At 40.0% G+C, this 15,527-nt stretch overlaps 1 protein-coding gene across 9 annotated transcripts in view; it reads right to left on the bottom strand.

Moving 5' to 3' along the window:
• Positions 1 to 15,527, bottom strand: part of LOC106565275 (TOX high mobility group box family member 2) — a 142,722-nt gene that overhangs the window by 6,997 nt on the left and 120,198 nt on the right. For all 9 annotated transcript variants that reach the window (XM_045691419.2, XM_045691418.2, XM_045691417.2 and 6 more), the window contains one exon: positions 4,017 to 4,097. In XM_045691419.2, the coding sequence (XP_045547375.1) occupies positions 4,017 to 4,097 (81 nt within the window). The remainder of the gene's footprint in view (positions 1 to 4,016; positions 4,098 to 15,527) is intronic.

The following is a 15,527-nucleotide window of genomic DNA, read 5'->3' on the forward strand; positions in this document are numbered from 1 at the left end:
TGAAATGTGATACTCCCACCTTAAAGGGACAAGGTAAGGAAACCAATATGTCATTTTGTAATTTGGGTGAACTATCCCTTCATGTGTCCCTTGGTGGGTTGAAAAGCACAAAACACAACTTTGACTTTCTGAACGAATGAAACTCATTAACTTGGGCTTTTTACTGTAGTCATCAAGCTCCATTTGTGTGTGAGTACTTTTTCCACCAACATAGATTATCAGCGTGCGTCACAAACAAAATGGCAACAGGTGCACGCCAAACGCACGGGGCACGTGACTCGTCCAAAAAGACACTCTGTCGACTTCCAATTACCTTCAATTCCTCTCTCCTTGATTCCCACTTCCTTTGAAAAGACTCTCTCGTCAGCAATTAAAACACACTATTTAAAGAGGACTCCCTTTGAATGGCTAGATGTACTATGTGTCTTGTTCTGAGTGGTTGTGATTGCATAGTAGATTTGCAGTTTTTTTCTGTCTGTTATAATTTCTTTTAAATGCCTGCCAATCTGCTAACGCATCAATCGAGCCTCTGAATATGAGATTTGTCAGAAATAAATATTTAATTACGCAAACGAGCGATGAGAATGGTCTTTATTAAAGGGAAAAAACCTTCACAGGGAAAGAAAGAGGTTGATGAATAAACTGTTCATGCCTTAATCAAGGCACTTGTTTTGGGCTTGTAAGCCTTGGAGGAAGTGTGAGGCAATGGGGACCGGTGGGAGGGTGTTTAACATGGTAATGCAATTTGGGTTTGTGTGAAAGGAAAACAATGGAGTGAAGACATGGAAATTGAGAAAATAGGTGCTTGGCACTCAGACTGGCACATGAAAAATATTAGTATAATCATGATTCAATCCTGTATTATGCATTTAATCTGGTTCTGAATATGTATATCAGGGTTGATCTACTACATTGGATTCATAGTTAGTGTAATTTTACAAGCTTGAACGTTTGGAAAAAATGGACATGAATTGATTCTCAGATGTTGTCTGAAGTCTATATATTAGAATACATGGTCAAGTTTTAGATATTTAAATATATAGAGGAAAGAAGAAAGGTTTGAACAATGATTGGATGGCTTTTTAATTTTTTTTTATTGAGGGCATCTTGACTGGCTGCATCACCACTTGGTACGGTAACTGCAAGGCACCAGACCGCAAGGCGCTACAGAGGGTAGTGAGTACGGCCCAGGACTGGGACCGAGCTCCCTGCCATCCAGGACCGCTATGCCAGGCGGTGTCAGAGGAAGGCCCCAAAAAATGTCAAAGAATCCAGCCACCCAAACCATAGACTGTTCTCCTCGCTAGTGGCAAGTGGTTACCACAGCACCAAGTCTGGAACCAACAGGGCCCTGTACAGCTTCTACCCCCCAAGCCATAAGACTGCTAAACAAGACTGCTAAATAGCTAATCAAATGGCTACCTGGACTACCTGCATTGACACTTTTTTGCTCTCTTGCACTGACTCTATGCACACACACACACTGGACTCTACTCACACATACTTACACTGACACCTCACACACACACTACATACTGACTAAGTAACACTGACATCATCTTTGAGAAAGTGGTAATGAGGTGACCAATAATGATTGTAATTGAGATCAGCTGTGCGGGGTGAATTTAACGCGTTCTGATGGTTTAACGAGACATCCGCTGGCGATAATCTAGTGCCATCGATGTTTGCAACACACCCCTTGTTATTTGAGTGTATTCCAATATATTCTGTGGGCTAGCCATTAGCCTGTCCATTTAAACATAATGAAAGGTGTGAAAAGCAATATTAGGCTACTGAGTTTCCCTGGCTGAGTTGATGAGTTGACTTGGGCCATCAATTGATTGACAGATGTAGACCTACTGTAAAACGATAAACTTTCCCGCAGTGTGGATGCTCGCCAACATTTTATAGTTAGGTTCATGTACAATTTTTCAGTTTAGTTAGGCTATGGTGTTTGGTGTGGATTGAAAGCCTGTATTGTGTGGCTTTAATATTTCATTTCGTAAAGCTGTCAAGATGTTTATGCATTTGAGCCTATCCAAAGACAATTTCATTGAGCTGACAGACTTTTCTCTGATGTGTAAATTACCAGACTATTCGTTTTACTTCTTGGAATCATTGAAATAAATGGAATTAACTTGTGGGCCTAATGAACTGCGTTTAGACAAGCAGTCCAATTCTGATGTTATTTTTTCACTAACTGGTATTTTGATCAATCCGATCAGCTCTGAAAAAGATCTGATGTGAAAAGATTGGATGTAATTGGTCAAAAGACCAATTTGTGTAAATGTTATCAGAATTGGGCTGCCTGTCTAAACCTAGCCATTTAGGCTCAGGCTTGTCACTAGATCACCCAGCATTGGGTATGAACTCTTGAGGCTCGACACCAGCACACACTGCTTATACCAATGCGCTACGGTACACAATACTCAGCAAGCACTAAGAATGCTATGAATACTGATGATACATAGGAATTATTTTTCTTTTTGTTTCTTAAGCCTTCCCTAAACCATAGCCCGCCCTTAACCTTAACCATTTGGAATTAATGCCTAAACTGTTCACCTTTGAGTTTTATTTTTATTTATTTTAATTTTTTAACCCTGTAACAACGCAGAATTAACACTGTGACCACGCACATTTAATGCGTCAAAATAAACATTCATCCAGGAGTCTAAGGGCAGTGGGCCAGATTCGAACCCATGCTGACTGTGGCATATATGTCAGGGTAAACAGCTGTAACCGCTGGACCACACAGGCACTGAGGTAACCAATAATTCATTCTGCTTATTGCTTGCCTTCAACATATAATAATAAATTCATCGAAAAAACTGATTTTTCCCTAGAAGGGAAAGGATACCTAGTCAGTTGTACAACTGAATGCCTCTTCCACATTTAACCCAACCCCTCTGAATCAGAGAGGTGCGGGGGGCTGCTGTAGTCATCAGTGGGTTAACTGCCTTGTTCAGGGGCAGAAGGACAGATTTTTACCTTGTTAGCTCAGGGATTCAATCCAGCAACCTTTCAGTTAATGGCCCAACGCTCTAACCATTAGGCTATCTGCCACCCCACACAACTATGTACATTTATTATAATCCACATAAGAATTCACACGAGATGCTCTGTAACCTGCACGTAGCCTACAGAAGGTACAATGTCGGTAAGGTACTGCATTGTATACAAACACCACTTCCAGCTGCCCCCTGGTGGCGATTCTAAATATTTATTCAAATCCTCCTGCTGCAGGATTATTTTCCTCCTGCTGCAGGATTATTTTTCTCCTGCGACGAAAGGGGTCAAATTAAGATCCAACATCTGTATCAAATCTCATCTCCAACAACCCAGGATATAGTCAAAGAAACAAGCCTCAGGCAGCCCAGATATTTGTTTCTCATTCAAAAACAGACACAACCAGGTGGCACCATGCTAGGTAATTCCCACTTCTGCCTCCACATACCTACGCATGAACACACACAGGTACACACACACACACACACACACAAACAAGCACACACACATACATACATACATGCATACAGTACTTAAGAACACACACACACACACACACACACACACACACACATACTGTATACACCCTCACTCTCTCCCACACCCTCACTCTCTCCCACACACACACACACACACACGCAAGCACACACACACATACATGAATACAGTACTTAAGAACACACACACACACACACACACACACACACACTGTATACACCCTCACTCTCTCCCACACAGACACACGCACACACACGCACACACAACACAAACACACCTTTCATCCCTCACCTCACTCACTTGCTGTGTTGCAAATAACACGGGAAATAAAGGAGTGTGTATGTTTGGGCCCTAATTTTCACTGTTCTCTTCGGAGCACACACACACCCCCTCCTCAAGCTGCACCGCACGGAGATCCTCCCCCGGGATGAGAGAGGAATTCTCTATCTAATTTATCATCCCTTATATCGCCACTGACCCATGTATATCAGAGATATGACCTCCGCCGTTACCTTGGAAACCAGACTGGCTCGGTACGCGGCCAGGGCTTTCAGGTACTCCTTCTTGGCAGCCTCTGTTTTCCTCTTGTAGCCCTGCGAGATACAACCAGAAACAAAGCAGTGGTCAGTGACAAGGCGCTAGGCTAGGCATTTTACATGATGTTTTAGTCATTTTGCAGATGGTCCTTTTTAGGATAGGCATTTTCTATCACATAAATGTAATTTAGGGGACACTCTTTTTTTTAAGGCTAAAAGCCCTGGGGTCCTGTTCAGGAGGGTGTTACAGAACTTTCAGATAGAAATGTATAGTGTAGAACATATATCATTGTCTGACAGGTTGAATAGAGGATTTTGTCGGTTCTATTCATTATATTTCTATCGGCACTGTTCTGAACATTTTGCCACACTGAATTTACCCCATGTCCCTTCCCAACCTAGAATACACCATTACTCCATGATGCACAACATGTCAATGCCATGTGAACCACTGGGGAAAAAAAAAACATAAACATGATATCATCCCATTCAGTCATTGAAAATGCGAGGTGTTTAGAGAGAGAGGTATGATGAAATTAAGGTAGAGAGCGAGACTTTAAAAATCACTATTCTGCATTTTGCCTCTCTGTCTTTGCCTCCATTAAAGCACACATATTGCTAAATCAGAGTTGATGTCCCATCAAAGCATCAAGACGAGATGAAAATTCCAAACAGCATTAGCATGAGACAATAGGGATCCGCCGAACGAACCTCAAATGATGCGTTCAGAAGGGCAATTCAAGTTAATGTAATAGGGTGTCAGTCATGTGCGGTTGCTAGCGTTTGCTGAGGCTGAGACTGAGGCCCCCGTTCCTTTTTGATGGTAAGAAAACAAGTGCCAAGTCCATCCCTAGATTGATAAGAAAGTCCTCGACTGCGTCCCAAATGGCACCCTATTTCCTACATAGTGCACTACTTTTGACCAGAGCCATATGGGCCACCCTATGGGCCCTGGTCAAAAGTAGTGCACTATGTAGGGAATAAGGTTCCATTTGGGATGCATCCCCCAGATCTTGGCTTCTCTTGGGAGTTCTTCTATACAACAGACTGCATGAGCAGATCGAGGATAATTAAAGTTCTCTTCATACAGCCGCTCTGTGGTCTTAAAGACAGGTCATTCTCTTTGAAAGAGATGGACTAGAATTACCATTAGGTATTCATGCGTTGCAAATGTACATAGACAAGACAGAAATGCACATATGGGCACGCTCACATGTACACACTGAAAGGCGCAGACACAGGCATCCCTTATGAAAATCTCAGTTTTTTTTTCTTAAATTTCCTGTGAAACCATATTTTAAATTGTATTAAATTAAGAGTTCACATGTTAACACCACCTTTTCACATGTGAGGAGAATAACATGTTTTTACATCACATGTGACTTGCAGATTCACGTGTGAATTTGCAGTTTCACATGTTAAAAACTATCAAATGTGAAAATTTTACATGTGGAATTGCAAGTTCAAATGTGACAAACAATCACGTTAAACACATTTGTGACTCGTTGCTGCAAACTAGGCGTATATCGCGCGTCACTACTTCACAGGAGAGGCATTTGAAAGTATTTTTTTTTTAATGCGTTTTTTGACAGAAATGCCTTCTGGAACATGTGAACTTTCATGTGCCTTAATAACAAACGTGTATGCCATCTGTAAATATGAATACAATTGTCAAATTACGAGCCTAGTTGGTTTAGCCACAGAAAAAGACAGGATCCTTCCTGCTAGCCATGATTGGCTGAGATAATGGATGGGCTGGACATGCAGAGAGATGAGTTCGGATTGGTCTGCCATGTAGAATGCTTCTGTCTATAACATGAGCTGGTCAGTATGTGTAGGTCATCCTTTCTAATGAGGCTTTTTTGAAAGATATCAGGTAGTAGAACTGCAAAAGTGTTGTTCTACACTTTCTGGAGGGCCGAGTTTTGAAATCAGTGGAATGCCCGGTGGAATTAGAGTATGATAGCTAAGGAGATGGAAAAAATTCAGGCGTTTGATTGCAAATTTGTTGAGGGAGTCGAAAAGAGAACGCACAGAAGGCTGTTGTATAAAACACCTGTCTCCAGATTATATTACACCTGGCTCACAGATTACTGCACCTGTACATAGCCCATCTATAATTTGGCCAAAACAACTACCGCTTCCCTTACTGTGTTTATTTATTTATTCATTTTGCTCCTTTGCACCCCATTATTTCTACTTTGCACTTTCTTCCACTGCAAATCTACCATTCCAGTGTTTTACTTGCTATATTGTATTTACTTCGCCACCATGGCCTTTTTCGCCTTTACCTCCCTTATCTCACCTCATTTGCTCACTTTGTATATAGACTTATTTTTCTACTATATTATTGACTGTATGTTTGTTTTACTCCATGTGTTGTTGTATGTGTCAAACTGCTTGCTTTATCTTGGCCAGGTCGCAATTGTAAATGAGAACTTGTTCTCAACTTGCCTACCTGGTTAAATAAAGGTGAAATAAATAAATAAACATCTTCAAACTAAGGGCAACCATGGCGTCCGTGACAGAGAGGGAGAAGCGTCCATCCATGTATAGGGGTTGGATAGTCTAGCTAGCAAAATGTTCAGGTGTTATACATTTCTAATTTTGTCAGAAAGTCATTTTCATTTCAAGTTAAAACGTACTGTTAGCTAGCTAGCTGGCTGGCTCGCTAGCTAATGTTACGTGTATGATCTGTGTAGTAATATTAATCGTATCTCAGAGCTATTTGCATTGCTAGTTATAGCTTAATGTTAGCTATCTAGATTCATGCAAGGTAGTAACGTTATAAATTGGGATTATGGTTCATTGTTTAGCTAGCTAGCTACATGTCTAAACAAAAGACTCTACTATGTGAATAACCATTTCACTACACCTTCTGTATCCTGTGCACGTGACAAATATGTGTTTACCAGAGACAGTAATGTCAAGAACATGACCTGCACCAAAGTCAAATTAAGATATAACGTTAGTTAATGAGATAGTCCAAGTTCTAAAATTCTACGGTAGAATGCACTGTGTCATGTAAAAGAGAAATATCAGCACGAGCTCAGCCATCCACATAAAGAGACACACAAGCAATTATTGAACTGAGAACATTTTCACGCTGTAATTTTTTTTTACAACATGAATGATTGGGAACTATTTCACGCTTGGAAGATTTCTTTACATGACACTCTGCTTTTATTTCGTCACACTCACAGCCGTAAGCTTTTTTCTGTAATTGGCTCACCAATTGTAAATAATTGTAAATAATTATCTTGTTGTGAGTTTATTTTCCTTTAATAATGAAGACAAATGAGCTAAAGTGAAGATGTTGTCAGCTATATGATACGGTCATTATTTGAACTGGCTAGCCAGCTAACTTAACATTAGCTAGCTAGCTAACAAGCTAAAAACAAAACAAAACATTGTTTAGAAAGTTGCTTTTAGTTGCCTGGTTTGATAGATTGACATATACTAAATTCATTTTTAAACGGGTGGATTAATTGATGTTAAAATACACTAGTTATGCTATTTTGGACAACCAGGCTGCTGATGTCATGCAGCCTGTAGTTTTTGTATTTATACTTTTTCATAACCACAACGACAAGTTTGACGACAATAGAATGTTCATGATGTCACCGCAACTGTCGATATGCATGGTATAAACCAGCCTTTAATCTTGAAATCTTTGGTTGTTTAGTACATGGCCTCACATGTGAATCCTTAAAGAGATGGGTGGGGCTAAAGAGGGTGTGAACGATACTGAATGAGTGTAGACAAAGAAGAGCTCTCCAGCAGGTTTACCAAAACTTTTTCTCAAAAGTGAGGTTATCAACTTTCAAAGCAGAATTACTTTCCCATTGTTCCTCAGCTGTAGTGTATGATATACAATTTTCTAGCTCTGAGTCTACACTTTTATCCAATGTAAAAAACATAATTTCAAATTTTGCTCCATAAGTCCGAATCGAACCGGTCGGTCACATTTGCAGTTTCTAATTTTCACTTTCACATGTGAAAATCTAACTCTCACATGTGAAATTGCATTTTCACATGTGAAATACATTTACATGTGAAAATTAATTTAGCAGTTTTACATGTATGAAACATTTACATCTGAAAATCTTACTTTTACATGTGGAATTGCACAGATCACACATGGGGGTTAAATAATGTTATCCTCCTCACATGTGAAAAGTTGGGGTTAACATATGGCAGTAGCAATGTTTCCACATGTGGAATTGCAAATTCTAAAATGCCATTCTGTAAATAGGTAACTTAGCTTACCTGAGTATAATAATAATTCAAGTTATAATTTCTTATTTTGAGCTATCCACTCCATTATCATTGTAGTCCTCCACTGTGTTGCATTGATATACATGTATCTTAGAGCTACCACTAGGGGTTGGCATTTGGAGTGTTACTGCTGCAGGCACATGTCTCTCTTCATTAGTTGTTTTGTGACCATTGGAAAAGGCCCAGTGAAAAGAACAGAGAAGCTAGCTCTTATTTATTATCCTGTATTCCGGTTTGTAAGCATGGTCACGTTTTCAAAATGTAGAGATAGCATGTTTAATTAAACTGTGATGAGTTTTCTGCTCATTTTTATGTATAATTTGAATACCAACAGCAGTAGAAATCCACTTTTTTGAGCTGAAAGACGATGGCCAGAGCTTACCCATGATGTTGCACAATGATTTAAGTTAATAAGTCATTGTTTTTGTCAAAGTATGATATATTTGGGCTTAAAGTGACAAACCGAACTGCCAACTTTGTGCATATCCATGTGATGTCTTTTCCTATGGTCCTATTTTCCTATGGTCTTTGTTGGCCAGCCAGCGTCCGGAGGTTGAGGATGGAGAGTAGCCCAAAACCAAGATGGCTAACTTGTGCAGTGATGAAGATCGTAGGGAGGACTAAGTTATTAGGCTACTCTTTAATTATTATTGAAATGTGGTTACTGCCATAGCAGCTTCAGCCAAGTGGGTGCTACAGTTTGGTAGTAGTGAAGGAGTAGCTAGCTAGCTACACTTACGGAGTTTGTGAACTGCAGTGGCTGAAGCTCAAACTTAATCCGAGTCCTACTATGGAGAGGCCACACAGACGGCAAGGACCAGGAGACACCTTGATGACCCCGTGCTGCCTGCCTGCCTCTGGACATGCTCCAGAGGCCATCTTTGCTTACTCTCCCCCTTTGACCACCTCCCTCCGATGGCCACTCAAGCCAAGCGCTTTCCCAACCCTCCACATTACCTTACATCTCATGAATGTTGTTGTTGTTTAATAAATTGCTTATCTTTTTTGTGTTGCTTTAAAGTGATTTGAGATTCTTTATGTAATGAATAGTGCTATAAAAGTTGAATACATTATTATTATTATTATACAAATTCTTTTTAGCCTACCTTTCATTTCAGGGCTAGGTTTTATTAGAATGTTACCACCCACCAGCATGGCATTGTTTATTAATCACAACCAGCAGCAAAATGATTCCTCTTTGTGACTAAGATGAGCCAAACAGCCTAGTGTCCACTTGGCCGCCTGAGCCATGGAGCCCCAGTCGCCCCACGATGAATGGTTTTGACCACTAAAGTTTAGCTTCACTACATACTCCACTGCTTTGATTAGTGTAACGTTAGCTAAAAGCGCATATCAGCTATCTTTCAAAAGTTATCCATATCACCGGAGCTTAATCTTATTCTTTCAAAAAATTCAGTTGAAATAGTGACGCCAATTTCCTCTGGGGGGAAGGTACTTTAATTGTTTCGACCGAGTGATTTTTTTTTGACATTTTCCCATTTATAAGAGAACAATAGGCGTCTAGGATGATTTTGTATTTCCATTATAAATGTTTTGGTTCTTAAATGATAAAATATTTCCAAAACGAGGACTCATATTGAGTGTTTTTTACATATGAACCACGGTTACGATATATTTTTTGGAAGATTCATTTAATTACATTTTTATCAAGAGGTTGTATGCTAATTGCTAACCATTAGCTAGCTTAGTGCTAAATTGTATATCACATTTTTAATTTAACTAGGCAAGTCAGTTAACAACAAATTCTTATTTACAATGACAGCCTACTGGGGAAAGTGGGTTAACTGCCTTGTTCAGGGGCAGAATGACAGATTTATACCTTGTCAGCTCAGGGAATCAATCCAGCAACCTTTTGGTTACTGGCCCAACACCTGCCACTAGGCAAGTAGGTGCTAGCTAGCACGCAATTTGCTTGGCGCTAGCTAGCCTGCCATTTCGCCCTTGCTAGCTATTTTAAGCTTCTGTTATTGTTAGCTGTTCATTGGTTTTTGTTACATTTAATACACAGGCGTAAAAGGGATTTTAATGTATTTGAAAATGTGTGTTTGCTATTGGAATTAATGTAAACCAGGGTTTTAAAATTATTGGCCAGGACCCAACGTGAGCCCTGGGCATGTGAAAGGTGGGTTGTGAGTTATGAGAATACATCCATAATCACACACTATTTCTTCTTAATTTGGGTCGTTGGAGGACAATTTGGGTCACAGGAGAATGGTCAATTTCTCATTTGGGTCTCGAGCTAAAAACTTTTAAGAACCCCTGATGTAACCCCTAACCTCTACAAAAAGACAATTTTGATTTGAACAGAGAATATTCTGAGATTGTGAGAAATGTATAATAAATTTACATTGGAAGAGAAACCCAGTGAAAATAATCTTTCCCTGTCTCCTTATTTATCCCGTTTAACATGTTAAAATCAAAATCAGTATCTAATGGTCTAATAGCTGTCTTCTTCCATGGAAGAACAGGGTTCAAATCTCACTGGTACAAAAGCACACGTGAAACTTTGAATATCACATGTGAAATGATGTGTTTGAGTCATGTGAAAAATGTACATGTGAAACTTCAAACGTGTACGAAAACCAAATGTTCTTCCCAATTGTTTTTGTAAGGGATGAGACACATGCACTTAAACACGCGCAAACAAGCACACACACACATCACAAATGCAAACTCGCACTGCAGCCTTCTATAGGTGGAGGAAAATAAGTTCTTGCCCAAGGAAATTATGTTTATCCTACCATATAATGATAGATTTGCATTATTCCATTCTCTCCAGCTATATCATCCTTTCCATAATGGCATGAATGTCAAAATAGAGTGAAAGTGATGAGGGAGGAGGGGGAGCGAACCCATATATGGCAGACATGATAATATATCATTCCTCTCTGCTTTGTTTCCACAACTCATATACAAATCTGTAAATATAAACCCAAAAATCTGTAAATATATCTTATTCCAAGAACAAGAAATAAAAAACAGACTGTGATGATATTTCCAGGCTAGAAGTTGCGACCTTAACTCCTCACCCCTTAAATATTGATAGAGCCAGCGCTGCCTATTTAATGAATCCCAAAGTACTCCCAGCAGCTTTAATTTCAAATTAATTTAACACAGCTAATGATTCGCCCGACGACGGATACTTTTAAATAAATTACCATGCCTAAGGATTCTCTAATTATTCCAAAGTGAGTGGATTCATTAGCAATTGAAGCCGTCAGAGGCTGCAGGTCGGGATGAATTAGAAATAACAAAGCTTCGAGGGAGCATATGCTGCGGTCGTAATCCTGACACGGGGGGGTGTCCCGCAACAATTAGCCGGTAATTGTACCTTAATGAAATGTTCTTGTTTGATAACCAGTTAATTATAGGAGACAATAACTCCCAAACCCCTCCTGACATCGACTGAGCGATTACCCCCCCCCCCCCCCCCCCCCCCCATCCCAAGCAGAAACAACCTGTGTGTGTACGAGGGGTGTCAGGGCTTGAGACAGGTTTAAGTCTAGCCGAGGCATTGACGGGATCACCTATAGCTAGCTGACTGATTCACACCGAGGGAGGGAGGGAGGGAGGGAGGGAGGGAGGGAGGGAGGGAGGGAGGGAGGGAGGGAGGGAGGGAGGGAGGGAGGGAGGGAGGGAGGGAGGGAGGGAGGGAGGGAGGGAGAAAGAGAGAGAGAGGGGAAAAGAGAGGGGGAATTGAAGGAGGTAGTGAAGGAGAGGGTAATAGAAGGAGGGGAAAAGAGAGGGAGATTGAAGGAGGTAGAGCGATCAAGAAATAATACGAGAGAAAGAGAGATAAAAAGAGAGAGATACAGAGGACCGTTTTGTTTGAAAGCTTGTTTTTTTTTGCCAGAACGACAGTTTCCCTCTCTCTCTTATGACCTTTCACGGAATCACACTTACAACACAACAGACTCAATTAAATAAAGCTAAGTACTACTATCCCCTTTATAACTGTCTTTTCTTTATAGACGTAAAACTGGGGATTGATCTTAATCTAAACCACAAAAAGAAGAACATTTCATTCTGTATTTGGGGGGCGGCTCGAACACATTGTCACCTTGAGGAATAACAAAGGCAAATTCAATGATTGATCTGAGACAACAAAGCAGGGACCCCAGGGGTTTAAATACTCTATGTGAGAAAACAGCTGAAAACAGCTGAATAAAAGAGGCTACGAACATAAAATACATGAAAAAAAACATGCCTCTAATACACTCAAGGACAGCTTGGCAAAAATAAATCATGCAGTACAACAGAATTAAACATGAACAGAACTCAAAGAAGTATATAGTTTATGATGTAAATCTGATACTTAATAAGATACAGTGCTGGTATCTTTTCATTTGGATAGGGAATTGCTTGTTTTCTAACACAGGTAATTGGAAACAGAGGGCATTCCTTTGTTTTAAAAAAAAATGTCTGCGGCAAGAGAATGTGTTGACATTCTAGTTATACTGGCTCTGGAAGGTCAGTGACATTAAAGTACACCTCATCAGTACTGTAGAACTGACATGACAGCCAAACACTAAAAGAAATGACACTCATCAGTTTGAGAGGGGAGATAAAAATCTTTTGGGGGGGGAAGACTGAAAATGTCTGTTTTAAGTATAGAAATAAACAGTCTAGAACAGACATAGCTCTCAGTTCCATTTCCAAGGCCCTTCCAATATGGAGGCCTATTTGATTTGATATATTGTTGCTGATGAAAAAGTATTTTGAATAGAATTGATGATGTCATTCAGAGGAAGGTCCTCCCCTGCGCATAATCTAGGTATGTGTAAACATCTACTTTGTATCATGATGTATCGTCATCTTGAGTTGATTTTTGGCCTCCGTGGGCTAAAGAATGTGATTTAACACAAGAGCCCAACCAAATCAAGTACAATTAGGTGTAGAACAACATCTCAATGGTGGAGTTGCCCTTTAACAGTCATTTTTACAGATAATCCTCCTGTGAAGGACAACCCCTATTCTATTTAATCTTTGTTTGGAGACAAAAATGACCTCAGAAAAATAATACAGGGTGCTGAACACAAAATGTATGGTTGAAAGAGCCAGGACACCAGAGGGTTAAGAACCCAGCAAACAATAACATTTCAGGAACAGATGTCCTTGAGGCGGATTCAAGGACGAGGCAATTGCTAATCTTGTATTCTCAGCATGATCAAATCACCAGGCAACAGATATAAATAAAAGGACAGGAAATGAGGAATTCACATTCAAGGGTGTCAGGAGCGAAATGAAGATTCATGCTGAAGAGGGCCAAGTGAAGGAGGCAAAAATTTACTGCAAATAAAAGGACAACCAGTCTCCAAAGTCCAGCTGTATAAAGTAGGTTTGGGGAAAAACACACTTATGGTGTGAGATACGGTGTGCGGTGGCGAACAGGCTGCACTTCGTCATAGAGACAGGTGCTTTTATTTGACACGCAATAGGCCCCTGCCCGACTGGATATTCTAAAAATATGAGTTTTGTCTGGGACCGGCATCATCAGACTGTCTCATTTTCCATTCATTTCAGCAAGTCATTTGTTACTATTGGCCCCTTTGACTTTTTCCTCCAGGGCTGGAATGCAAAAATGAAAGCAAAGAAAATGTACAGAGAAGTTTTGTTTGAAAAACTTGACATTCCTGTAACCCTATGGTTGTGAGTTTAATCAATACAGGGTAGTAATTTCGCTGTAATTACACTACACTTGCATTGCCATTGTAATCGATCTGTAATAATGACATTGACATTGAGTATGCACTTATGAACAACCCATTGTTCCATCATACACACCACGCATCACATAAGCATATGGTACATTCTATGGTGCAATTCATATGGTGCAATATGTCACAGTGAAAGCCATTTTACAGAGAAATAACTGAATCCATGGAAACGATACTGCAACGGGACCTATGCATATTCCACAATTCAAAGATAGTTCAAATCAAGCTTTGATTTTGGAGTGAACTATGTACCAATACTTGTGACTACAAATGAGATATATTTTTTTCTTTGACATGTGCCTTTATTCTGCCTACACCTCTATGGCCGTAACAAAACTAAGATGCGTTTGTTGTGTGTTTACCTATTGTTTTCTGTGATTACTGTGTAAATATGAAATGTCTTTCTTTTGACAGGAGTTTCTGTGGTGCTTCTGTTCTGACAGACGTGTGAGGTCGTGGTGGGAGATAACTGTTGACTTACATTTAACTACATTGTGATTATGGTAAATACGCTGTTGCTTAGTTATACTGTAGGCCTCTATGGCTCTAGCTTGAACAAACCATCTGAAGTGAAGGTTGGCCTTGCCTGTACAGTACCTTTATGTTGTGATATGTTGTGTTGGAACATTTAGACTTTGTTTGACTGATATGGATATACAGTACCTTCAGAAAGTATTCATACCATTTGACTTATTCCACATTTTGCTGTGTTACAGCCTGAATTCAAAATGTATTAAATAGATTGTTTATCTCTTACCCTTCTACACACAATACACCATAAAGGTTTTGCCAATTTATTGAAAATTAAATACTGAAATATCTCCTTTACATAAGTAGTCACACCCCTTTGCTATGACACTCCAAATTGATCTCAGGTGCATCCAATTTCCTTTGATCATCCTTCAGATGTCACTAAACCTTGATTGGAGTTCACCTGTGGCCAATTCAATTGTTTGGACATGATTTTGAAAGAAACATACTGGTCTATATAACGCCCCACTGTTGACAGTGCATGTCAGAGAAGAAACTATACCATGAAGTCCAAGGAACTGTCCGTAGATCTCCAAGATAGAATTATGATGAGGATATACAACTATTTGTAGAGTGTTGAAAGCTTCCAAGAGCACATCATTGGGAAATTGAAAAATGATGTACCCAGACTCTTCCTAGAGCTTGCCGTCCAACCAAACTGAGCAACTGTGCAAGAAGGACCTTGGACAGGGAGGTGACCAAGAACCCAATGACCACTTTGACAGAACTACAGAGTTCCTTGGCTGAGATGGGAGAACCTGCCAGAGGGACAACAGTCTCTACAGCACTTCACCAATCACCAATCTGGGCTTTATGGGAGGGTGGCCAGACGGAAGCCACTCCTGAGAAAAAGGAACATGGCAGCACGCCTGGAATTTGCAAAAAGGCACGTGAAAGACTTAGAGCATAATGCAAAATATTATGTGGTCTCATGAGTCAA

Source organism: Salmo salar, chromosome 12, assembly GCF_965601325.2.
Source record: "Salmo salar chromosome 12, fSalSal1, whole genome shotgun sequence".
In the NCBI taxonomy this organism is placed as follows: Eukaryota; Metazoa; Chordata; class Actinopteri; order Salmoniformes; family Salmonidae; genus Salmo; species Salmo salar.